The sequence below is a fragment of the Chiloscyllium plagiosum genome, chromosome 42 (genome assembly GCF_004010195.1).
Source record: "Chiloscyllium plagiosum isolate BGI_BamShark_2017 chromosome 42, ASM401019v2, whole genome shotgun sequence".
Lineage (NCBI taxonomy): Eukaryota > Metazoa > Chordata > Chondrichthyes > Orectolobiformes > Hemiscylliidae > Chiloscyllium > Chiloscyllium plagiosum.
In genome coordinates, this window is record NC_057751.1 from 13361590 (window position 1) to 13388386 (window position 26797).

The 26797-nt window shown below is 41.6% G+C and overlaps 1 protein-coding gene across 7 annotated transcripts in view; it reads right to left on the reverse strand.

The window, feature by feature from the left end:
* tet3 (tet methylcytosine dioxygenase 3) overlaps positions 1-26797 on the reverse strand; it is a 368466-nt gene that overhangs the window by 137571 nt on the left and 204098 nt on the right. For all 7 annotated transcript variants that reach the window (XM_043681513.1, XM_043681517.1, XM_043681514.1 and 4 more), the window contains one exon: positions 1234-4009. In XM_043681513.1, the coding sequence (XP_043537448.1) occupies positions 1234-4009 (2776 nt within the window). The remainder of the gene's footprint in view (positions 1-1233; positions 4010-26797) is intronic.

The window sequence follows — 26797 nt, forward strand, 5'->3', positions numbered from 1 at the left end:
CTCACAAAATGTTCTTTGTTCTATTATTTTGCACAATAAAAGCTTTTCAAAAAATTACAGAAACACAGTTGTGACGGTGATGGAATTTTCTGATGTTTCACTGTCTTCTTTGAAATGTCTGTGTGAACCAAATAAGCAGTCATGGAGTCATCGAGATGTACAGCATGGAAACAGACCCTTTGGTCCTCGTCCATGCCGATCAGTATCCCAACCCAATCTCGTCCCACCTGCCAGCACCCAGCCCATATCCCTCCAAACCTTTCCTATTCATCCAGATGCCTTTTAATGTTGTAATTGTACCAGCCTCCACCACTTCTTCCAGCAGCTCATTCCATACATGCACCCCACCCTCTGCGTGAAAAGGTTGCCCCTTAGGTCCCTTTTAAATCTTTCCCCTCTTGCCCTAAACCTATGTCCCTCTAGTTCTGGACTCCCCCACCTCAGGGAAAAGACTTTGTCTATTTACCCTATCTATGCTCCTCAAGATTTTATAAACCTCTATAAAGGTCAACCATCAGCCTCTGATGCTCGAGGGAAAACAGCCCTAGGCTGTTCAACCTCTCCCCTTAGCTCAAACCTTCCAACCCTGGCAACATCCTTGTAAATCTTTTCTGAACCCTTTCAAGTTTCACAACATCCTTTCGATAGGAAGGAGACCAGAACTGCATGCAGTATTCCAAAAGTGGCCTAATCAATGTCCCATACAGTAATTAATAATTAATAAAATTGAAACTTTGAGCATTTTGCATTTCTGCAGAAACAGAGGCAAATGGTGCCTCTCATCATTTATTATGGCCTAAAAGTGTGACCAACCACTCTGTAATTTATATTGGCCATCACCTTATATTCAGAGTGTATTTGTAAATCTTGTATCCAATTTGTCAATCACCAAAACATTGACTGAAAAGCAGAAATTGTTGGATTCTGTGGTTGAAGAGGTTAGAGCATCTTTTTAATGGTAAAGCATCAGAAGCACAGGGAAACATAAGTATTTGAGTGTAGATTTGAACAGTGATAGGCTATATGCAATTATCTACTTTCTCATGTTCAGCACATTTTCTGTCACATACCATAAGGAAAAGATAATGTCACTCAGACAGAGCTTAACACATTCCAGCATAATTCCCAAATCAGTACTGCCACCCACCTCCCTTATTCCCTCACCTATCTTTTCTAAAATTATACTTAAATTTCTTTTATAAAATGAAGCAAGGTGATCCTTTTGAAACTTACCAACACAGTCACATGATGGAAACTCCATTTGGGCTTTTTTTGATGGGGTATCCAGCAAGCTTTTAGTTGGGGTATCCAAATATTTCAAAGGAGATTCCAAAAAGCCACTGAGGGAAGGGGTGAGTGGTGTACTTTTTGTGGGTGTGCCTTCTGAAGATCCCTCGATATTTTCTCCAGAGTAAACTGTTGACAATACTGTAATAGCACCAGAGCTTTCAACTTTCATGTGTTTTGAGTATCCGGTCAAAAAAGTGTCATTACAACATTTTGTATTATCCTGCAAAGTGGAATTGGTTTTGTTGTTTATATTGGTCAGTTTGCGCTCATGTTGTTCATGAGAAGGACTTTTCCCAGAAAACAATATTTGATTACTCTGGTGTGAATCACCAGATTGACTGAGAAATGAAAGCTGAGAGCCAGTGGAAAGTGTCTGGTTTTGATTTGGTTCTCCCTGAGATGCTGAGTTATTCTGAGGAGTAAACTGGAATTGCTGTGATGTTGAGCCTGGTTCAAATTCAGCTTCAAATTGTTTTAAGAGTTCCTCAATTTTTTCTTCAAAAGAGCGAGGACTGTGTCCTGATACATCATTTTGTTGTATTTGAATAGGCAAGGAGACTGAATTAGTATGTGAATCTTGATCATCAGCACATCTGGCAAGGATATTCTTCAATGGAGTTGATTGTGGATATTTTTCAATGTTTTCATTAGACAAGAAAGAATCTAGTTGAGATCTGTATATTTCCTTTGACACGGACCTGTTAAAGGTGGGACTCTCCTGAGTAATTGCTGACTCACTGTGATCTGGTTGCTTCTGCTGAGAAACTTCAGAAGTTGGTTGAAGTGCTATCTGTATCTGCTGTTCCTTAAGATGATCCTGTTGTGGTAGTAACTGTGCTTCATTTTCCCCTGTTCCATAATTATCCTGTATTTTTTCCACTTGATGGAATCCATCGAAGACCTGTTTCTGTTGTGGTAATGAATGATGCTGCAGACTTTGTTGTAATTTCTTTTGTTGCATTTGTTGAAGTTGAAGCAAGAAAAGCTGCTGTTGAATATTTTGCGTCTTTTGAAGCTGGGTTTCTTTACGCTGCTTATATGTTGGCTGTAATTTCTTCTTTTCGTGTACCGGTTTCTTTTGTTTCTGCCTTTTTAGATGTGGCTGATGTTGTGACCACCATTTTTGCTGCTCATGTAGATGGTTCTGTTTTTGACAGTGCACTTGAAACAGGTTGCGTTTATGATGTAGATGTTGTTGTAATGCTGCCTGCGTTTTTTGATGTTTACTTCTTTGATGCATATCAATTTGTTGCATGGACTGAGATGACTGTTGTTCAGTCTGCATTCCATAAAACTCAACTCCAGTTACCAAGTTGGAGAATGGCATTGATAAATTTTGTTGGGTTTTTATGCCTGCATCTTCATGCATAATTAAGCTAGGCATTTTAAACAATGATACAGGGTGTTTGTTACTATTGTTAATGTCTAATAGCTGCTTTAATTCAGTCATAGGGTCACTTATTGAAGTAACTGGCTGATGAGCATTGAACACTGGCATGTTTCCTTCAGCATTGACTGTATTCCTCCTCTGAGCAGAGACTTCGTCAGTTTGTTTTATAGTTGATATTGAATTTGTAAAGTTATTAAATGGATCTGGTAATGTTTTCATGGCTGGAATGTAGTGAGCTTCAATCTGTGCTGTTTTCTTTAGATGTTCCCACTGAGTTTGCACTTGAGAACGTAATTCTGGAAACATTTGCTGACCAGGATGTTCTTGTAGAGAAGGATGCCTATTCTTCTGCTGATGATTAAGGTCTTCTTGCATGCCCTGAATGGCATCAGAAGATGCAGACAACGGAACATTGTTTTCCTCAATGGAACCAGATGAGGCATCGCCAATTTGAGAGGTGCTGTTGATCTGTGATGAAGCTTCTGACAATGGCTGCGGAAGTGTTGATGACAGTTGTGTAAGGGCTTCAATGGCAATTGCTGTCTGAAGACTTATGTTTTTCTCTTTTGCAATGGTTAATGCACTCTGAGAATATTGAGGAACATCAGAGGAATCAAAATTGGATGCTTCCTCCAAAACAGGCAAATGATTCGGTAAAGCACCATTTTCCACAGGCATTTCATTGATTTTATCAGGGATTTGTGAAGTCCTATTATGTTCTTCATTAAGAACAGCTTTTATTTTTTTCTCAAGCCATTCTAGATAATCTGGGCATTCTGGCCCATCACAATTGCAATTTGGTGGTTTCTTCCCATGTTTTTTTGCAAGGGTCCATGCAGTGGTCAAAGTGCCCAAATCATTATTTGGAGGACAATCATCATTCATATTCACTGCGTCACTGCTGTTATTAATCTCTAGTTTACATTTCTCTGTAAGGTTAATTCTGTGTAAAGGCTGAGAGTTTTCTGCTGGTGAGTTATATGAAGGTATGCTTACTACTGTTTCAGAGAGTACAGTTAACTTTCTAGCATCATCCAGGATGACAGTATCCTCAGTAGTAGTCAGACCTTCCTTGACATGGTTCCTAACTTGGTTCAATATTGGAGTTGTTCCTCGATTGTTGTTTCCATTGGGGTGTTGAGGGAATCTCTGGTTATCCATCCACTCACTTGGTTCCACATCAATAGTATGTCCATCTTGATTACATACTCCGTTCACCAGACTTGGTGCCATTTCTAATCTTAACCTGCTTTCACCAACATGGTTGGTTGACCCCTCTTCCATTTGGTCTGTTCGGGGGCCATCCACTGTGCTCCTTTCTGAACCTGTCTATAGAAAATGAATTGAATAGGTTAAAACAATAGCATTTTGTTTTGAATCTGTATTTGCATGTATTCAAGTATAGACCAAAAAGTGGTATAAAATGTAAATCATTTATATTACAAGCTTTCATTAATGAGTTGGTCAAACACAGTTTGCTGCCTCAAACTGCACATAAAGTTAGTTTTGGTCAACATGCTTTCATGTCCACAGGCATCCAGAGTATTTTCCACAGCATCCAGAAGTAATTCTAACTCATGTTACATAGTTGCTTTAATAGTCGGGTTTTTTTTTTAAATCACTCAAGGGACATGGGCATCGGTGGCTGGTCAGCATTTATTGCTCAACCCCAGTTGCCCTTGAGAAGTTGATAGTGAGCTGGCTTCTTGAACCGCTGCAGAACTGCAATCAAGCCAACTTAGCTGATGCTTACAACGTAACTGTGCCTGAGTGTTCAAATGTAATCAAGCTTCAAGGAAGGTTGTTTGAAACATAGCTTTGTGTTTCTTTTGAACCAAATATATTATTTGTACATGCTCTCATCAATCTATCCTCTGCAATTGAATGTTAACTATTCTCATGAAGTGATATTTAACTGACCTTCAAAGACAAACCAGAATGAAAGGAGTATGTTCTTTCTCAAAATTAACTACTTTGTGCCTTAATATTAGACAGAAAATCTTAGCTATTAAGCATGCTGTGTCGACATTAAGTGTGCTCGCAGTAAGCCGGTTGGATTAAGCTCCAACCAGCCCGTTAAGAGCTCACGGGTGGGTTTCTCAGCTTATCAATCCCCGAGACACTGAAGTTCTGATCCACCAGATGATGTTGGCCAATTAGAAGTTGGCAGTCTCTGGAACCTGAGGAGCGAGACTGGAGATGTAGGCTGCAGCAACAAGAAGGGAGAGTGTCTCTTTTAGCGGCCACCTGATTCACCCAGTATCCTTGGCCCCTATTTCCCCAGATTTGGGGCAAATAAAGCACCCCCCTAAAACCGAGCAGGTCAGCCACCCTAGATTCCCTGTTGGGAAGGTAGCTACTTTTCTCATTGGAAAAGCAGGTAATCAAACTGTTGGGTGGTTGAGGCCTTTAAACATCTGTTAATTGATAACTTCATGGCTTTGATTGGTTATAAATCAACAAGGTCACCCGTCAAGCTTCCTGCTCAGAACTAAATTGCCAAGGTGGCAGGTATCACTAGCCTGATTACTTGCCCATCTGTCTGCTACTCCTGAGGAGGAGAAAACATAGGCAATTTTTAAAAAAACAAATAACCTTCTATTCTGATATTTTATTACATTCTGTTATAAAATCCAGCAATCCTCAATCTATCCAAGTGATATCATCAATCTTCATTTCAAACATCCGTGACTGAAATTTGAATTCTGTTCATTTAAAAAACCATTGAGGAATGGCAACAAAAGCAAAACGTTAATATCTAAATTGTGTTAAAGTAAGATTAAAGTTAAATTCTGAACTGTATAGTTTTGAAATCAAAACTTTCAAAATTGATGAAAATAAATGATATTTTGCTTAATACAATGAATTAAAGTTAAAGTGAAGACTGCTGGTGCTACTTGGTGGGAACCCATACCATCCAAACGAGTGTTTGCTCTCCGTGCTGTGCCAAGTCAGCTGGTCATTGCAATATTTTCGCAGTAAAATGACAATATTCTTGTAATTTAAAAACAATATTTTCAAAGCCAATTAAAAGCAATTTAATTTCAAGGAAAGGATTGTGCGGGATATTCATAAAGAATTTGGGAAACACTCCCTGTTTTGATTACTGGTACTGAAGAACTAAAATTAGATTGAAAAGTCTACATTTATACAGGACTAGATTTGGTCCCATTTGGTCTGTCATGTACTTTAGATTAGATTAGATTCCCTACAGTGTGGAGACAGGTCCTTCGGCCCAACAAGTCCACACCGACCCTCCGAAGAGTAACCCACCCCCCTCTGACTAATGCACCTAACACTATGGACAATTTAGCATGGCCAATTCATCTGACCTGCACATCTTTGGAATGTGGGAGGAAACCGGAGCACACGGAGGAAACCCACGCAGACATGGGGAGAATGTGCAAACTCCACACAGACAGTCGAACCTGGGACCCTGGCGCTGTGAGGCAGCAGAGCTAACCACTGAGCCACCGTGTTGCGAATGCATTTTATGAACTACCTCAGCAATATCAACTGTGTACTCTCTCTAACATCTCCTCTGTATAAACTTGGGCTACATGTCTGAAAATTACCAAAGCAAATTATAAACACTTGATTTAAGATTGAAAGTTCTGAATATCCTGATAAGCCTTCAGATAAGTTATGTAATTAGATGATACATGTGGTAAATATTCATCTTTCAATCTGATAATTGTATATTTTAATCATTAAATTAAAAAGGGAGTTAAAACCAAGAAAGCATAAAAATAAATTATAAATCTTTCAAGTAGTAACCATCACCTTCTTTTCAAATTAATGAATTAAGATGGAAATGAACAGTCAGGAATGGTGAAAAGTGGTGAGAAGAAACCAAAACTGCTCATGGGGCGGTGTGGACTTGTTGGGCCGAAGGCCTGTCCCCACACTAAGTAATCTAATCTAATCAATAAAAGATTTGTCAAAATACTTCGGCCTCAATTCATGGGAGGGATTTAGAACACATTTGCGTAATCAGGGAATCTGGAAATACCAAGGATGTGAAGGTCCTGCTGAACTGGACAAGAGCACCACATCGCAGCATGAATGTATTGGGAACACAACATAATCCCAATCACAGGGCGTATACTGGGAGAGAAACAACCCACTCGTTCTGGACATGAAGCAGCATTGAAAAACATTGTCCAATGGATCGAGCAGCTCCAAGTGCTGGAAAACCAACTCCTAATCTGCTGAATTTAAATGGTTCTGATGATCTGAAAAACAGAACCTCATTTATTATATCTAGCAACCCAGGTACCCAGAGGAGGGTATGCAGCTATGCCGACACCTACTGTAATTAAACTAACCCACTCACCCCAACCTTCTCCCACCTTTGTACGGTGTTCATCCCATGGGTTGATATCCTGTATCTCAAAGGGAGACAACCTGATTTTCTTTGGTGATTACAATGCTAGAATTGGATGGATGCACATCTCTAGAAAGGCATGATCAGCAAGGAGGACATAGGGAAAGCAAACAGCAACAGAGTTCTTTTTGTGATGAAATGCTGAAAACATTTCTGGGTCATTACAAGCACCTTATTTCATCAGACAAGACGTCATCACAAAATGCTCACTCCAGACATTAGGACCTGCCTGACTATGCAACTCTGAGCAAGCAACCTCAGATGCCTGCATCATCTACACATTTGGCAGGGCAGATGAACATAGGACAAGCTGTCGCATCATCTGGCCTATTATATCCATCAGCCTGTCCCAAAAGTGGTAGTAGCAGCAAAACAGTGTTACAGGATATTCAATTTTGATGGACTAAAGGACCTACGCAGTCAGCATCTGACAGTCAACCTGACAACGCCTCATGAACAACAACGGAAAATCCACAAGGCACAATTTACCTTCAAATCCATCACAAACAGGAATTGCAAGGAAACTTTGGGTTTGATGCAAATGACCAAGAGATCATGGAGCTGTTAAATCCAAAGCACAAGGCAATCCAGAACTGAGAACATCACCAATGTTCGAGGGAAAGACACCAGACAAATGAAGATGCAAATCTAACTAATAACCCATGACTAAAGATAAGTCACCAACACAAGCTGAAGTGTGTGGCTTCTTAACCAGTCAAAACCATCTACTGCCCAAGAACCCAACAAGCCTACTGACAGCAAAGAACAGAGTGGTTCTCTCCAAGCGCAAAGAGGCAATGAGCACTCTGTGGATCTAATCAGCCAAGATACAGTCCTAAAACAAAATTGCTTGAAAAACTCAGCAGGTCAGACAGCATCTGTGGACAGAAAGCAGAGTTAATGTTTTGGGTCTAGTGATCCCTCGTCAGAATTGTGAAATTCATTGCCATGGTGCACAGTGGAGGCCGGGACGTTAAATATCTTCAAGGCAGAGATTGATAAATTCTTAATCTCGCAAGGAATTAAGGGATAAGGGGAAAGTGCGGGTAAGTGGCGTTGAAATGCCCATCAGCCATGATTGAATGGCGGAATGGAGTCAATGGGCAGAATGGCCTTATTTCCAATCCTATGTCTTATGGTTATGAACTTCTCTCCACAGATGCTGCCTGACCTGCTGAGTTTTCCCAGTCATTTTCGGATTCTGTTTCTGAGTTATAGCAGCTCTTTGGGTGTTTTTATGAGACAAGAGTCCTCAATGTAAATTGCCTCAATCATACCCCACACATGCCACTAGGCACCATCTCAAAATAGTCCCAGATTGATAAGAAGTTGAAAAGGACAACTGACAGCTGAGAAATCCGCAAGGCTGCTGAAGCAGGTGAAATCCCTGCTTGAAATCCTGAAATACAGTGGTGAAGCACACTTGGCTTGTATACATGATCACATGTCCCTCAACTAGAAGAAGAGTATGTCCACAGATCTCCCGAGACATCGTTATTGTGACAACCTTCAAGGAAGATGTTAAACCTGTTGTGGTAATTACAGAATGGAATTACTGCTCTCTCCCACAGGGAAGGTCATTGTAAACATCTTCCTCAATTGCCCCCATTCAGTGATAAAGAGACGCACGGCAGGAGGTCACAATGCAGTCTGATCATCACATGAAACAATGAACATAGAACATAGAACATAGAAGAATACAGCGCAGTACAGGCCCTTGGGCCCTCGATGTTGCGCCGATCCAAGCCCACCCAAACTACACTAACCCACCATCCTCCATATACCTATCCAATGCCCTCTTAAATGCCCATAAAGAGGGAGAGTCCACCACTGTTACTGGCAGGGCATTCCATGAACTAACGACTCGCTGAGTGAAGAACCTACCCCTAACATCAGTCCTATATCTACCCCCCCTTAATTTAAAGCTATGCCCCCTTGTAATACCCGACTCAATACGCGGGAAAAGGTTCATACTGTCGACCCTATCTAACCCCCTAATCATCTTGTACACCTCAATCAAGTCACCCCTAAACCTTCTTTTCTCTAGTGAAAACAGCCCCAAGTGCCTCAGTCTTTCCTCATACGATTTTCCTTCCATACCAGGCAACATCCTGGTAAACCTCCTCTGCACCCGTTCCAATGCCTCCACATCCTTCCTATAGTATGGCGACCAAAACTGCACACAATATTCCAGATGCGGCCGTACCAGAGTCTTATACAACTGCATCATGACCTCAGGACTCCCGAACTCAATTCCTCTACCAATAAAAGCCAGAAATTTGAGGGTGGGTTGGAGGTTTGGATTAGGAATTGGTTGGATGGAAGAAGACAGAGGGTAGTAGTTGATGGCAAAGTTTCTTCATGGAGTGCCGTCACTAGCGGTGTTCCGCAAGGATCTGTTTTAGGACCATTGCTGTTTGTCATTTATAAAAATGACAAACAGCAATGGTCCCAAAACAGATCCTTGCGGAACACCGCTAGTGACGGCACTCCATGAAGAAACTTTGCCATCAACTACTACCCTCTGTCTTCTTCCATCCAGCCAATTCCTAATCCAAACCTCCAACTCATCCTCAATGCCATATCTCCGTATTTTCTGCAGTAGCCTCCCATGGGGAACCTTATCAAACGCCTTACTAAAATCCATATATACCACATCTACCGCTTTCCCCTCATCAACCTCCTTCGTCACCTTTTCAAAGAATTCAATAAGGTTTGTGAGGCACGACTTGCCCTTCACAAAACCATGCTGACTATCCTTGATCACATTATTCCTATCCAGATGTGCATAAATCCTATCCCTTACAATTCTCTCTAAGACTTTGCCCACAACAGAAGTGAGACTCACCGGCCTATAGTTACTAGAAATCTTTAAAGCAAGACTAAGTGATCTTTAAAGCAAGACAGATTCAAGGAAAGTGCAGAGAACAGCAATAGCCTCTACTTATGGCTTCTTTTTAATCTCATAAAGGTCTTTGATTGTCATTCAGGAGAGCAATATGGAGCATCTTCCTAAAATTTGGTAACCACAGAAATTCATCCCCATTCTCCACTTGCTGCCTGACAGTCAACCTGACAACACCTCATGAACAACGGAAAATCCACAAGGCCCAATCTACCTTCAAATCCATCAGAAACAGGAATTGCAAGGAGACTTTGGGTTTGATGCAAATGACCGAGAGATCATGGAACTGTTAAATCCAAAACACAAGGCAATCCAGAACTGAGAACATCACCAATGTTAGAGGGAAAGACACCAGACAAATGAAGATGCAAATCTAACTAATAACCCATGACTAAAGATAAGTCACCAACACCAATGGGTCCAACACAGATCTAGCGTGTGCAAACTGGGGTGAAGCAAGGCTGTGTCATCATACTAACACTCTTCTGAATCTTCCTTGCTGCAAGACTCCACCATGAAGCTACCTACTGATACAGAATTAAACTTCACCTTAGCTTTGTGGAACTAATCAACTGGATGAGTAGAAAACTGCTCAACTTTTATCACCTCCAGTCTAGAACCAAGATCACCTCAACTTTTGATTGTGACAATGCTGCTCCTTTAACAAGGCTATGTTGCCCTTTGTATTTTTCTCAGAGAGGTCATAAAAGCAGTGATCGCGAAAGGTCGAGGTTTGAAGGGTTTTAGGGCCAATTTGAGTAGAGCTAACAGATACTGCCTGGAAAAAAGACTTACAAGTTTTCAAAAATAACACTTGGACAATGAAAGGGGAATGTCCAATACTCCCAGCTCAGCTTTTCTTTGGTTTTTAGCAGTCTGGCTGTTCACTGAAAGCAGTCAGTTTGGAGGCTGCTGGTCCAAGAAATAGCTACATGGAAGAAGGTGTTCCATCCAGAATCTCTCTGACATCCCTCCTCTAAGATTTTATCTTTTGTGTCGAGGGGTGTTTATAGGGATTGTTGCAAGTATTTAGAATAGCATCATGAAGTTGGGGTAATCTACTGGGTCTTAAGATAGTTTAAGTTATTCTGTATTCTGTTCTCTTTTGTCTGTGTTTCATTCAGTAATTTTGCAAATAAATTCTGCTTTGTTTAAGACTAAGTGGTTGGGCCAATTGCATCACTTCTGGATTATCCACTCTACACCTGCTTAAAACCACTAGCAAAGTTAGGATCTGGGCTATTTACTTGAAATGGTTTGAGGGGGTCTGGCTTGGTCTACAACACTGAATGAACAGTAGCACGCAGATGATGCCGAGCTCCAAATCGCTGTCAATGAGTTAATGGAGGCATACAAGACAAAAGTAGTGAGGCAAAATGTCCAGAAGACATAGACCTTATATCCACTTGCTCCCACTACTCAACACTTCCTTCTGATTATCAAGATCCAAGGTGAGCTACAATGTGGATTCATTCCTACACCTTTTTTAGCTTCCTCTCAGTGGCTAAAAACTTCACTTTCACTGTGCCTGTGCAGACTTTGGCCATCAGTAGAACAGAGTGGTTGATGGCAAAGCCCTAAATCAAGACATTAATTCATGGTGAACAGGATGATAGTATTGCCAGCCCTCCGATATGTATTGGAGATCTGAACAATGTCCAACAGATACCAGAGATCCTTAGGAAATATCACCAGCCATGCCTTCAAATATCCTGCAAATCCACTGGCAGGCTAGGCATGCCAACATCAGCATCCTCTCCCAACTAAAATCCCCATTATTGAGACACTGGTTACAGTCAGTCAATTAGCTTTATTAAACAGGCCATGACACCCACACACCTGACATGAGACATCCAAAGCTTTGGACTCTGGGTTTTGTCACAGCAAGCAGTTGCCAGAGGGCAGAGGATATGCTTTAAAAATGTCCTCAAAGCGGCTCAATAAAAAGGGAAGACCTTTTAGAATGGAGATAAGGAGAAACTGCTTTCGGCAGAGAGTGATAAATCTATAGAATTAATTGTCACAGAAGGCTGTGAAGGCCAGGTCATTGATATATTTAAGACTGAGACAGACAGATTCACGTATCAAGGGGATCAAGGGTTACAGGGAGAAAGTGGGAGAATGGGGTTGAAAACCTATCAGCCAAATTGAATGGCACAGCAGACTCGATGGGCTGAATGGCCTAATGTCTGCACCTATGTCTTATAGTCTAAATATCGCCAATGATTCCTGGGAAGCTCAAGTCAAAGGCTACTTAATTTGGAAGACAAGCATCAAGAAATTAGTCAAGTATTTTGAGAGTCTTCGACAGATATAGATGGAGGCCAAAAGCAAACAACAAGAGGGTGCAAAAACCCAACCATCCCACCCACGTACCCAATTTAGTCAGCACTCCTTGCCCTTCTTGTGTCAAAGTTTCTGGATCTAATATTTGACTATTTAATCTTCCTAGATCCAGAATACCAAAATAGTAGAAAGTCATCCTTAATCCTGGGAGATTTCCCTTGAAGAAGTGGGGCATTTGTCATTTCTCACTACACCAGAATTAGGCATCATAGTTTCCAAATAAAGGATCATCTATTTAAAACAGAGATGAGGAAACATTTTTTTTCTTTCAACGGGTTCTGAGAGTTTGGAATTTCTTCCTCAAAAGGCAGTGGATGCTGAATCTTGAAATATTTTTAAGGCTGAAGTGGATAGATTCTTTATCACCAAGTGGATGTAAGAATTTTGGGGATAAGCAGGAATGTTGAGCTGAGGTAAAAATCTTATTGAATGGAAGGGTAATCTTGAAAGGCCTAACACCGAAATCTTGCCCCTTGTAACTCCACTTTCCTGCCCAATCCCTAGGTCCCTTGATTCCATGAAAGACCACAATCTGCCATTTCCACCCTAAATGTATTCAATAATAGAAACTGCACAAATATCTGTGGAAAACAATTCTAAAGCTTCACACAAATTCCAGTGATGAGATGGCTCCTCATCTCAGGCCCCTTGTCCTGAGACTGTGTCTGTGTTTGAGATTCCCTGACCAGCACCGCCTCTCAACATCCACTGGATTAAGACACTTCTGAATCTTGTTTAATGTTAAAAATCACACAACACCAGGTTATAGTCCAACAGGTTTAACTGGAAGCACTAGCTTTCGGACCACTGCTCCTTCATCAGGTGGTCCAAAAGCTAGTGCTTCCAATTAAACCCGTTGGACGATAACCTGATGTGTGATTTTTAACTTTGTACACCACAGTCCAACACCAGCATCTCCAAATTACAGCTGTAATGCTATCCTTTATCAAAAATACCACTCCACCTCCTCTCTTGCCTCCCCTTCTATCCATCCTGTAGCATTTGTATCTGGGAACATTAAGCTGCCAGTCCTGTTCATCCCTGAGCCACATTTCTGTAATTGTCTCTCATTCTTTTAAATTTGAGAGAATATAGATCAAATTTGGTTCAGTCTTTTATGATAAGATAGTTCAGTGAAACTTTGTTCATTATCTCCAAAGCAGATTTTAAATATAAAAGATCAAACTGCACACATTTACTCGAGACGTGGTCTCAATACAACCCTGCATAACACTGCATTCCACTCCTTTTGCACTAAATGTGAACATGCCATTTGACTTCCTAATTGCTTGCTGGACCTGCATGCTAATTTTCTGTGCACCTTGCATGAATACTCTTCTCTGTTACTTCTCTTGTACGGATGGGGCTTTGATTGGTCTCGTGACGAGTGATCAGTTATTGATGATCAAGGCCTTTTGCTCAGAAACAACTGTGATTGATTCTGAGAACATGGGGTAGAAACAAAAGTCAGAAGTGATTAACCTCCAACCAGCCAGGAGCTAAGTCTCCCTATTCTCTGCAGGAAGCCACTTGAAACCTGAAAGAACACTAGTTTATCTTTCCTTCAGCAGTTTAGAGTCATACAGCACAGAAACAAACCGTTCAGTAGAGGTTTACAAAATTATGAGGGGCATGGATAGGGTAAATAGGCAAAGTCTTTTCCCTGGGGTTGGGGAGTCCAGAACTAGAGGGCATAGGTTTAGGGTGAGAGGGGAAAGATATAAAAGAGACCTACGGGGCAACTTTTTCACGCAGAGAGTGGTACGTGTATGGAATGGGTTGCCAGAGGAAGTGGTGGAGGCTGGTACAATTGCAACATTTAAGAGGCATTTGGATGGGTATATGAATAGCAAGTGTTTGGAGGGATATGGGCCGGGTGCTGGCAGCTGGGACTAGATTGGGTTGGGATATCTGGTCGGCATGGACGGGTTGGACCGAAGGGTCTGTTTCCATGCTGTACATCTTTGTGACTCTATGTTGAGCAGGTTTCCCAAACTAAGCCAGTCTCATTTGCCTGGGTTTGACCTGTATCTTTTAAAACCTTTCTTATTGATGTACCAGTTCAAATAACTTGTAAATATTATAACTGTACCTGCCTCTAACAGTGCCTGTGGCTGTTCATTCTGTATATGCACTACCCTCTCTGTAAAAAAAAAAGTTGCACCTCAGGTCCGTTTAAATCTTTCCCCTCACACCTTAAAACTATATGCTCTAGTTTGGACTCCCCAACCCCCGGGAAAAGACCATAGGTATTCACCTTAGCTATGCCTCTCATGGATTTTAAAAATCACTAAGTCACCTCTCAACCTCCTATGCTCCCAGGAAAGAAAAGTCCCAGACTATCCTTGTAATAATATTCATGGGACTGAAATAGTTATAAGTCTTCACTGCACCCTTTCTAGTTTAATAACATCCTTCCTGGAGGACAGCAACCAGAACAGTATGCAGTAAACAAAAATGGCCTCACCAATGTTTTGTCAGTGAGAGATCTTTTTACAAATCAACCAGCCACCCTGTGCCTCTTGCAAACCAGCAGAAGCATTTGAAAAAACAAGCCTGATAAGTAACTTTATGATCTGCAAGAATCAACGCAACATTTTATGAACCAAATTCCTGAATTGTTTTCCCAGTTTTTTTTTCTATGTCCATGTGTTTTGTAACGCTGCTGTGCATCTGTGTGTAAGGTGGAAGATGTAAGGGAATTAGAGTGATAATCAGGGGTGTTATAGGCTGATGGTGTTTGGCTGCCTCTGACTGGAATCTAATTAATTGTAATGAATAATAATTTTTCACACTGATCTGTGCTTTCCATCAACTGGCACCATATATAGGTATATTGAGAAATCTTTTCCTAATTTTTAAAAAAATCTTTTATGTTTATAGTCACTCTGGGAATAGCAGGACTTGATTTGAACATAATACTTCAATGATTTGTGGCATTCTGGCTAGTTTACTCTGATCATCAATTTTTCTATAGATGGTTACTGATTTCTGAATGAATCCCAAACCTCAGATTTGGTACTGTTCGACTGCATTCTTAAGTCTGTCCTCTTAATCAAATATGATACTTAACTTCCTGTGTTGCCCAGTGTCCAGTGTACAGCTGTAATCTTTAGGTTGTTAACCTAATGAGCCTTAGCCGTTTCTATCATTAAATCTTGGCTTTGCTTCAATTCAAAATGCCGTTTACATTTTGGAGTACATCACTTTCAAACAAAATGGAAATCAGAGGTATTACGATCACTGTTTTCCAGAGGATCTTTTACTATTGTGACAATACTGCTCCTTTCAGAAGGTTACATTGTACTTGCTTTTTGCCCCCAGAGAGTTGTAAAAGGAAGAGGTTCTGATTTGTCTGGGATTAGGGTCTTTGCTAATGGCTAACAGATACTGCCTAAGGCAACAATCAGGGAAAAGGCTTTTAGATTTTTTTTTACAAACACTTGTACAATGAAAGGGGAGTGGCAAATTCTCCCAGTTCAGGGTTTTGTTTTCTGGTTTGGTTTGCTTTTAGTAAGCAGTCTGTTCAAAGCTGCTTGTTAAAGCAAGCTGCTCGAAAACAAAAGTTCCCTGATGTTTCTGGCTGACCATCTCTTTTTAACATCTCTTCTGCAAGAACCTGGTGTTTGAACTTACCTTTTTTTCCCAAAGGGGTGTGTTCATGGTGATGTTGCAGGAAATTGGAACAGCTCCTTTGTTAAGTTGCAGGGATATCGTGTTGGTTGGTAGGTGTTATTCTAAATTCTGTTTCCTTTTGCTTGTATTTCATTCAGTGGTGTGTAAAAAAATTCGGTTTTACTTGGAACCAAGTGGTTTGACCAGCTGCATCACTCCTGGAATAGCCACCTTACATCTCCCGAAAACAACTATAAAATGTTAGGGTCTGGGCTACCTTCCTGGAATGTTTTGAGGGGGTCTGGCCTGATCCATAACATCAGGACATGACTAATTATTCCTGTTTCATTAAACAGGGGTAGTATCTAAGTTTTATCATGAGCACGTTCCACAATGTCGTTGTCTCAGCATATGTCGTGCCAACATTCTACAAACTTAACTTCTGGAGTACTCTTTCCAACCTGTCACTTTGCAAGCTCCAATTTTTTTTGTTTTACGTTCTGTCCAATGTTACCACAATGATTCATGATTTGGCTTTTTTTAAAAACAATCAGATAATTGTTATATAAATAACTCCCATCAGCGGATTCTGTCTCAATTCCTAATTTCCAAACACGGGGATTCTATTTCACGACCTTTTGAAGCCAGACACGGCTTCACTGATCCCCTTCCATTCTCCTTTACTATATGAGATATTTCTACTCCTTTGCCCATCTATCAGAAATATTGTGTAGCCTGAAAAATGTATTTCCCAATGTGAATAGTGTCTTTCTAATGGCCATTAGATCACTATTTTGCAGCAGGTCATTTTGTTTTCGTGCAGTCATTCAAATAAAGGATCTAAAATTTTTTTCTAAAACTTATTCATTGGTGTATTAACTTGGCTAAACTCTAATCCCTTCATATTCTGCTCGGTTTGTCTTCACTTACATTGCTATTGTGTTCTGACTGTTTGAATTTTCTCTTTGGATTCTAAATCTCGCCTCATTTTAATCCTCTCCAAAGGATATGAGGCAGATCAGACAACAGCAAAAATAGAAACCTCTTATCTGGCATTACTCATGAAACCATATATACAGGTATTTTCATGCTCCAATTTGCCAAGGAGGTAGGAGCATATAATAGATTTTCTATCATCTGACATTTCAGGCAGAAACTTCTCAATCACTGAACACTATGGACATTGTTGAGAAAGGCGGATAAATTGCCTGAGATAGGTAGTAAGGAGCACTTCCATGTCGACAGCAAAAGTCTCATTTTCTAACCAGGAGTTCAATAGGGAGTCAAGATTCTCCCTAGTAAGCAACAAGACGTCGCTTTGCATTCATTACTATGCATTAGCATTTCATTATTAGTTAATCTCACCTCAGTTTCCTATTCAACACCTGGCAGATGGAAAGTCATTGGCGACAACTCCCAACATGAAAGTCAAACAGTATCCTGGTGACTCCAGCTCACGACATGCTCCTCCAGTCCTCCATCATGGGAGGGCAGTCAACACCGTGTCAGAGCAGGTTCCACAGACGTTGACAACCCAAGAGCCACATCTATGGACACTGGCATCAGACAGGTACCAGACTAACTGTGTCCTCATGGCACATCTCTAATCTGCACTTCAATGGTAGACTTTGGAATGCAACAGCACCTATCATTGGAAAATTTCTGCCAGCATACATGGCATGCAGGGATGGGCACCTGACTCGTGAATTCGACCAGGGTGCATCTCAGGACTCCTCACTTGGTCTTATAATGCTCATTTAGTTTGTTCCTACTCAGATCCTCACAACATATCAACTTTGCCTTTCCTTTTTGATTTGGATGTGATTTTGTTGCCACATGTATTTTATATTAAGCATACAATAAAATAAATGAGAAGCTTTCATTTGTTACGATGAAACAATCATTTTGAATAATTTAAGAATGAGGAAGGCAAAGAAAACTATAGCTTGAAGAGAGTCTGTCAGTCCTGAGGCAGCTCATCACCGTCAACGATGTCTGTGCCACCTTTCCTCTGTCACCGCTTCACCACTGCCTATTATTGACCCAAGAAACATCAAAGTCGTTGATCCTCAGATGCCATCTTTGAGGGTGTTGCTCTTCTGCCACGGTCTCCTGCACCAGATCAACAGATGTTAGAATCATGTCTCTTGCCGCTGGGCCCACCACGATGCCATTCTGCCACTCCTTCATTGCATCCAGAGCTGGCGGCAATCAACAACGAAGTTACTGATCCTCAGATGCCATCTTTTGCTGCTGGGCCTACCTCACCGACATCACCTCTGCCGATGCAGCAGCTGCAATTCCCATTCCTGTACTTGCTCCAGAAAAGTAAGTAAGAGCTCACTCTCCTCTGTTCTAGGTCCACCTGAGGTCCACAGTAGGCCCACCTGAGGTTTTCGCATGGGCCAGGCTCAAGGTCCATGCCTTGGCCTGGCTTATGATTGCTCAAGGTCAGCATCCTGGGTCTACACACTGGGCTCTCGCCACTGCCAATTCCATCCAAGCTCAGGACAAGGTAAGTGAGTATAAAAAAGAGAGAAGAAAAGAAAACCACTTGGAGCAGACGAACTCTGGCACACAAGCCCTACTCCGCTGTCATCTTGACTGCAAGCACTTCTGCACTTTGCTCCCTCAGGCAAAGTGTAAAAGCTCAGAATACTTGTGTCTTGATTAGCCCTTTAGCATGGACACAGGTACAAACAAACAACTTCTTGAAATTGCCAGCAGTCATCAAAGGGCAGGCACATTGTTGTCGAGCACTGGGTTACATTATCACACTTGTACCATGTGCCAACAGCTGACATGGTAACTACACTTAATGTGCTTCAACCAAATTACCATGCCTCAAAGTTTAAGGAGAGTAGTCATTTAGTTGCTCGGGGTGGTCCGAGTCAGAATTTCTCTCCTCATAGGGGGTGAGAAGCTGAATGTTGGGCACTGCATGATCCAATTTGGCTGTTAATGCAAAGGGAGAGATTGACCGAGATGAATATGCTAGCACAGCTATCATGCTGCCACAAGTGGAGGAAAGGTGGTGAGGGGAAACACAAATTGCACCTTTTTAAAAAAAAAGGGTCATGGAGACATTCAGTCAGTCACTGCTTCATCCCCATGAAGATTAACAGCTAACTGTTCTTGCTGTATCTTCATGTCAATGGCAGCCAATCTCTCAGCACACTCCATCAGAATGTCTATAACGGTGTCTCATTGTTCAAGGCTCCTTGTTGCATCTTAGTTCTGATGAGTGCAAAACAAAAAGCTTTAATGTCTTTTTTTTAAGCAATGTTTTAAAAATAATTAAAATCAATCATTTGACTTGTCATTTGGAAGTGAATGCAATGGAATCCTCTGGATGACAAAATTCCCTGCAGTTAATAGCATAAATGTAGTCTTTTGGGCATCTACATTCAATCCTATGACACAGATAAAGTGCACAAGGTGTCACTCTATAATTTAATGCATGGATTACTGTCAGTCATACAAGTGACTACTGTCTGAGAAGTTGGCACTCAGCTATTTTCTGGTGACATTCAGCCTAAGTGTCAATTTTGTCGACTTTCATGGAGGGGGTCTTTTCACAAGGCCTACCATATTTTCTCACCATATCTTACCAAACTTATCTCATTATCAATGCACCACACTGCTATTGAGATCAGTGCTTTCTGCCACTCACTGAAGGTAGAAGTATTCACTACAGTCAGGATATCCCAGGATTCCTGACACGACACCACCTTTAAACTTGGGCATGCATGCACCCGCGCACTGCATGTCAATTGACTCAGATATGTTGGAAAGAGGGATATTGGCTCTTGGTTCTGCTAGTAGGTAGTCCGAGTGGATGGCAGAATGCAGAGGAGAGCCATCCTCATGCCTTAGGCCTGGCAGAGATTATAATGGCACCAGACAATGCCAGCTTGGCTGGAGGGTATCACATGTGTCAGTGCTGCTTTCTGTGTTCAGGGGAACATGTCACAATGCCACAAGGTCAATTACTTCCTGCAGTCTGTGAAGCCAAGTGCTACAATCTTCTTTTTTATTCCTTCACAGTCACTTTCGTTGATTGCACACACCTCCAAAGACTCATGATCTACCACTCTCAAAATCACATGCAACATTAGTATACCAAAATAAAATGAAGAACGGGGGATGCTGGAAATCTGAAAAAAATGACAAAAGTTAGAAGAGAAACTCAGCAGTTCTGGCAGCTGCTGTGGAAAGAAAGCAGAGGTAACATTTCAGTCCACTGATCCATCTTCAGAACATTCTGCACTCTCTTAACTGCATTCATATCTTAGCTTTAATGTGGCTCCCAGAACTGTCCACAATACTCCAACTGAGGTTGAACAAGTGCCTTGTACAAGTTCAATCTCACCATTTTGCTCTGAGAACATAGAACAGTACAGCACAGAACAGGCCCATCAGCCCACGATGTTGTGCCAATCACTGATCCTCATGTATGCACCCTCAAATTTCTGTGACCATATGCATGTCCAGTAGTCTCTTAAATGTCCCCAATGACATTGCTTCCACAACTGCTGCTGGCAACGCATTCCATGCTCTCACTACCCTCTGTGTAGAGAACCCGCCTCTGACATCCCCTCTATACTTTCCTCCAACCAGCTTAAAACTATGACCCCTCGTGTTAGTAATTTCTGCTCTGGAAAATAGTCTCTGGCTATCGACTCTATCTATGCCTCTCATTATCTTGTATACCTCAATTAGGTCCCCTCTCCTGCTCCTCCTCCTCTTCTCCAATGAAAAAAGTCCGAGCTCAGTCAACCTCTCTTCATAAGATAAGCCCTCCAGTCCAGGCAGCATCCTGGAAAACCTCCTCTGAACCCTCTCTGAAGCATCCACATCTTTCATATAATAGGGTGATCAGAACTGGACGCAGTATTCCAAGTGCGGTCTAACCAAAGTTTATAGAGCTGCAACAAGATCTCACGACTCTTAAACTCAATCCCCCTGTTAATGAAAGCCAAAACACCATATGTTTTCTTAACAACTCTGTCCCAATTTTAAGGGACCTATGTACCTGCACACCAAGATCCCTCGGTTTCTCCACACTGCCAAGAATCCTATCCTTAATCCTGAATTCAGCTTTCAAATTCGACCTTCCAAAATGCATCACCCCATTTATCCAGGTTGAACTCCATATGCCACCTCTCAGCCCATCTCTGCATCCTGTCAATGTCCAGCTGCAGCCGATAACAGCCCTCTATACTGTCAACGACACCTCCAACCTTTGTGTTGTCTGCAAACTTGCTGACCCATCTGTAATTGCTGGGGATTTCCCTATTTCCTTTCTTGAAGGGAGGAATTACATTTGCCTCTCTCCAGTCCGCAGGTATGACTCCAGTGGACAGCGAGGATGCAAAGATCTTTGCAAGTGGAGCCGCAATTGCATTTCTCGTTTCCCAAAACAGCCGAGGACAAATCTGGTCCGGGCCTGGCGACTTGTCAATATTAATGTTTGACAAAATTTTCAGCACATCAGCTTCCTCTTTCTCTATCCATTCCAGCATGCACACCTGCTCTTCAAAGGTTTCATTCACTACAAAGTTTGTTTCTTTCGTAAAGACAGAAGCAAAAAACTCATTTAGGGCTTCCCCTACCTCCTCAGACTCCACACACAAATTCCCTATGCTATCCCTGGTCGGCCCTACTCTTTCTTTGACCATTCTCTTATTCCTCACATAAGCGTAAAATGCCTTTGTGTTCTCCCTAATCCGTTCTGCCAAGCCTTTCTCGTGCCCCCTCCTGGCTCTCATCAGACCATTTTTGACCTCCTTCCTCGCCTGCCTGTAATCCTCTAGAGCTGAGCTTGACCCTAGCTTCCTCCACCTTATGTAAGCTACCTTTTTCCTTTTGACGAGAAGCTCCACCGCTCTTGTCATCCAAAGTTCCTTTATCTTACCACTTCTTGCCTGTCTCAGAGGGACATATTTATTCATCACTCGCAACAACTGTTCCTTAAACAGTCTCCACATGTCTATAGTGTCTTTACCATGGAACAATTGCTCCCAGTCCATGCTTCTTAACTCATGTCTAATCGCATAATTGTTTCCTGTTCCCCAATTAAATATCCTCCCATTTTGCCTAATCCTCTCCTTCTCCATTGCTATGTACCCAATGCCCCTATTAATAGAGCTGAGAATATAATCTGCTTTATTAATTGCTTTCTCAACCTGCCTTGCCATCTGATCAGTACATCAGGTGTCTCTGCTCCTGCACCCCATTTAGAATTTGACCCCTTATCTTATATTGTCTTTCCATGTTCATCCTAGCAAAACGTATTACCCCATATTTCTATACATTGAAATGATCTACCACCTATCTGCATCATTGTCTCTGTCCTTCTAGAGTTTCACAGTCCTCATCACAGTGTCATTAATATATATTTGCAACAGCAAGGGTTCTGACACTGACCTTGAGATGTTAAAGGGTTAATTTATTCTGCTGACACCTAAGAAATCAGGTGCCGGTGGGGGTGGTGTCGTCTTGCAGGTAGAATGTGACAATCTAATCATACTCTGTAAATGCTGTAGTTTTAAGGAATAACCTAATCACATTGTTTTTGGGTGGCATGTGACTATGGGGAAGTGGCAGTGGTGGTGTCATGCATGCATGACTGACAGTGATGTAAAATCCGGTATAAAAGTATGACGGTTCATTTATTCAGACAGCCTAGCTTGACATGCTCTGCAAGCATCATGAAGAGTGTGACATGATCCTCCAAAACTTATACTTGCTTAAATAAATTGTGGCTGTCTACAGAAAGTGGCATATTGCAGTTGCATCAAGTGTGGAAGAATCTCAAGAAGGGAACCTGACAACCTTTGGGGAACTCCACTACAAATTGTCCTCCAATCTGAAAAACATCCATTGACCACTACTCTGTTTGATAGAATCATACCTCTGACAGTGTGGAAACAGGCCATTTGGCACAAGTCCACATCCACCCTCCAAAGAGTAACCCAACCAGACCCATTCGCCTGCCCTATTACTCTACATTTACTTCTGACTAATGCAAATAAACCTACACATCCCTGAATAATTTGGGCAATTTAGCACAGCTAAATTCCTCTAACCTGTACATCTTTTGTGTGAGGAAATCCGAGCACCTGGAGAAAATCCACGCAGACACGGGGAGAATGTGCCATCTCCACACAGTCGCCAGAGGCTGGAATTCAAACCCAGGTCCCTGGCCTGTGAGGCAGCAGTGCTAACCACAGAGCCACCGTGCCGCACAAACAATTTTGTTTCCACATTGCTACTGTCCTTATTAGCATGTGACGACTAATTCTATCCTGAATAACTGTTTCTAGACTTTTTAAGTATTGTCTTATAGTGATTGTAGAAACATTGTTACAAGGAAATCAAAACTGAGAACTTAAAATTCAGTGATATGCGATGTTTCAAATGGCAGGAAGGAATGGAGCAGTGAGGAAGCTTTGTTAGTACACAATGGAAGAAGTATGAAAGCAAGAAATGCTCAACAATGAATAATTTAGAATTCATATAGGTGAAAGTAAGAAATAACATGATGATGATTCTGGTGGCTGGTATGGAGGGATTTTTTGCATGAGGAAAGGTTGAGTAGGTTGGGAGAGGAGACCTGATGTAAGATTCTTAGGGGGCTTAAAAAGGGAAATGCAGAGAGGTTGCTTTCCCTGTGGGAGAGACTAGGACCAGAGGGCATCACGTCAGAGTAAGGAGTCACCTATTTAAGAGAGAGAGATGAGGGAATCTTTTCCCTCTGAGGGTGGTGAAGTTGTGGAATTCTTTATCACAGAGATTCATCGATGTGCGGTTAACATTAAGGGAATCAAGGGTTACGACAATAAGGCAGAAAAGGGGAGTTAAGGATGATCAGTTCAGCAGTGATCTCACTGAATATCAGACCAGATTTCATGCATTGATTGGCCTACTTCTACTCCGACATCTTGTGATTTTATGGTGGGAGCTGTCTCAGCTCTCTAACAGTAGCTATCTAGTTGATCAGAGAATAAGTCATGAGAGAATGAGAGCATTGAAAACAGCAGTAAGCATGTGTGATTTAATTGTGGTGTAAATTGGGAAATTAAACTAGCAGAGCTAACGATGAGGATGAATTCAAAGTGTGTCTGTGACAAACTGTCAGAACAATATGTTGTAGATCCAATCAGAAATCAGGCTATTTTCAATCTGGTAGTGTGTAATAAGGCAGGTTTAACAAATGATGCCAGAGAAAAAGATCTCCCAGAAAACAGTCACCACAAAATGGTAGAATTTAGCATTCAGTTTGAGATGGTCCACCTTTATGCTAAAATTACATAAAGGGAATAAATAAATAATTACAAAGGAAGGAGGACAGACCGAGCTCGTATGGACTGGAAGAGAAGTTTCGGACAAAGACAGATGAGGAACACTGGCAGAGATTTAAGAAAATAGTTTATGGCTTGCAATAAGGATACGCATATATTTTCATATTAGATTTGATTAGATTCCCTACAGTATGGAAACAGGCCCTTTGGCCCAACAAGTCCATACCGACCCTCCAAAAAATAACTTACTCAAACTTTTCCCTACCCTATATTTATCCCTGACTAATGCACCTAACACTATGGGCAATTTAGCATGGCCAATTCACCTGACCTGCACATCTTTGGATTGTGGGAGGAAACCGGAACGGTTTGTTACAGTTCTTGCACGGTATTTTTTTCAATTGAAATTGAAATTTTCAAAAAAATACTTGAAAGAACTGTAACAAACACTGCATGGGGCAAACAGGCAGAAAACTAGCCACCAGGACACATGAACATCAACTCGCCACAAAACGACATGACCCACTCTCACTAGAATCCTTACATACAGATAAGGAAGGACACCACTTCAACTGGGACAACACATCCATCCTAGGACAAGCCAAACTGAAAAACGCACGAGAATTCCTAGAAGCATGGCATCCCAACCGGAGCTCTATACACAAACACATCGAATGAGACCCAATTACCACCACACTGACCACCCCCCCCCCCCCCCACTCCGAGAACAGGAAATGACATCACCACAGTAAATGACATCACCAGCCCAAGGAAACTCAAACATACAAACAGAAAGCAGGAAACACTAGCAGTGCTTCACCCGGAGGCTCACTGAAGATGTTACCTAGTACGGTGACGAAACATCTGAAAATGAAACTTTCAGCTCAGCGAGCAAACCTACATCCAGAACCTCAACATGAGCTACAAATCTTCTCAAAACTTGCTATAGACTGCTCCACTATGTTGAGAATTGTGAGTTGTGAGTTGCGCTGAATATTGTTCATTGATGATTGCACATGGCCAATTCTGACCTTATGAGGGAGGAAGTTCTTGGATGAAGCAGCTGAAGATGTTTGGTTTCAGACGATATCCTGAGGAACTACAACAGAGCAGTCCCACTGTTGAAATGATTGATCTCCAACAATCACAAACATCTTCCTTTTTGCACAGTGTCACTGCAAACAGCTGAATTTTCTCCATAGTTTTCACTGACTCCAGTTTTTCTACAGTTCCTTAATGCTACACTTGGTCCAATATTGCCCTTGAAATCAAGGCTCTTTTACCTTACCTCTGGGGTTTAGCCCTTTGGACCATGTTTGGACAAAGGCTCGAAAAAGGTCAGGAGCCAAGTGGCTCTGACAGAACCCAAATTGAATGCACGTGTTCAAGTCATTGTTAAGCAGTGTGTTAATGATGATCGAGATGAGAATGATGGGGCAGTAATTGAACCAGCTCAACTTATGCTGCTTTTTAGTGCACAGGACACAGTTGGGGCAATTTTCCACATTTTCAGGTAAATGTCAGTGCTGCAAACAAAATCATGATGCGCTTGGTTAGAATAGGTGTGGGGGGGGGGGGAATCTTCTTACTTGTGAAACGATCAAGAGGAACAGGATACAGATTTCAAGTGATTGAAAAAATAAGCAAAAGCAACACAAGGGAAAAGTTCCTTATGCAACAAGTGGTCAAAGTCTGGAATCCACTGCCTGAAAAAGTGTGATGCAGGCAGGTTAATTGAAGCTCTGAAAACGGAATTCGACTGTGATCTAAAAGAACAGTATGTTCAGGTTTCTGAGAAGACAGGAGAATGCCACCAAATTACTACTAATTGACCATACTGATGGAAGGGTTAATAACCAATGTATAGCAATTTGAAGTGATGTCAAAAGGACCAACGCGAAATCTTTTCAACACGGTGACTCACTACCCGAGTGTGGTGAACGCAGTTTCAGATGTGGCTTCCTGGTGAAAATATTTGCAGGGCTACAGGGAAAAGAAAAGGACAAACGGGTCAAGCTGAGTTGCTCTTGTAGAACTGCAGTCATAGCAGGCTGATGGTCTGCTTCTGAGCTGTCAGTATGTTATCCGATTCTACATCAAATAACAGTTGTAAACTGTTCCTCTCCTTGTGCAGATCATTGAGATCTGAACCTCCTGGTGCTTACATGTGAAAGAAGAATGCTATCTCAGCACCATTTCTATTTGCCTTCAGTGGATAGTGTGAAACACATGACTATTCTTCATGTGTGAACTGGAACATAAAAGCCAAAGCCCAAACTATTTTAATTCAGCATCCAACATTTTACACTTGCCACTTGAGATCAGAGTGAATGTTATAACTGTATTTTATCCTTCACAGCTATGAGGGACATTCATTATTTTAACTTAATAAAAACATGATCGGAACTGGACACAAGTGGATAAACTGAACTCAACTGATGATTGCTCTTCAGAAAGCAGGTAAGGGCTTAATTGGCTAAATGGCCTTCTTTTGTGCTAATGACCTCCTTTTGTGCCAGCAGCCTCAATCTTTTCTTTTTAGGTGTGGGTGAACAAGC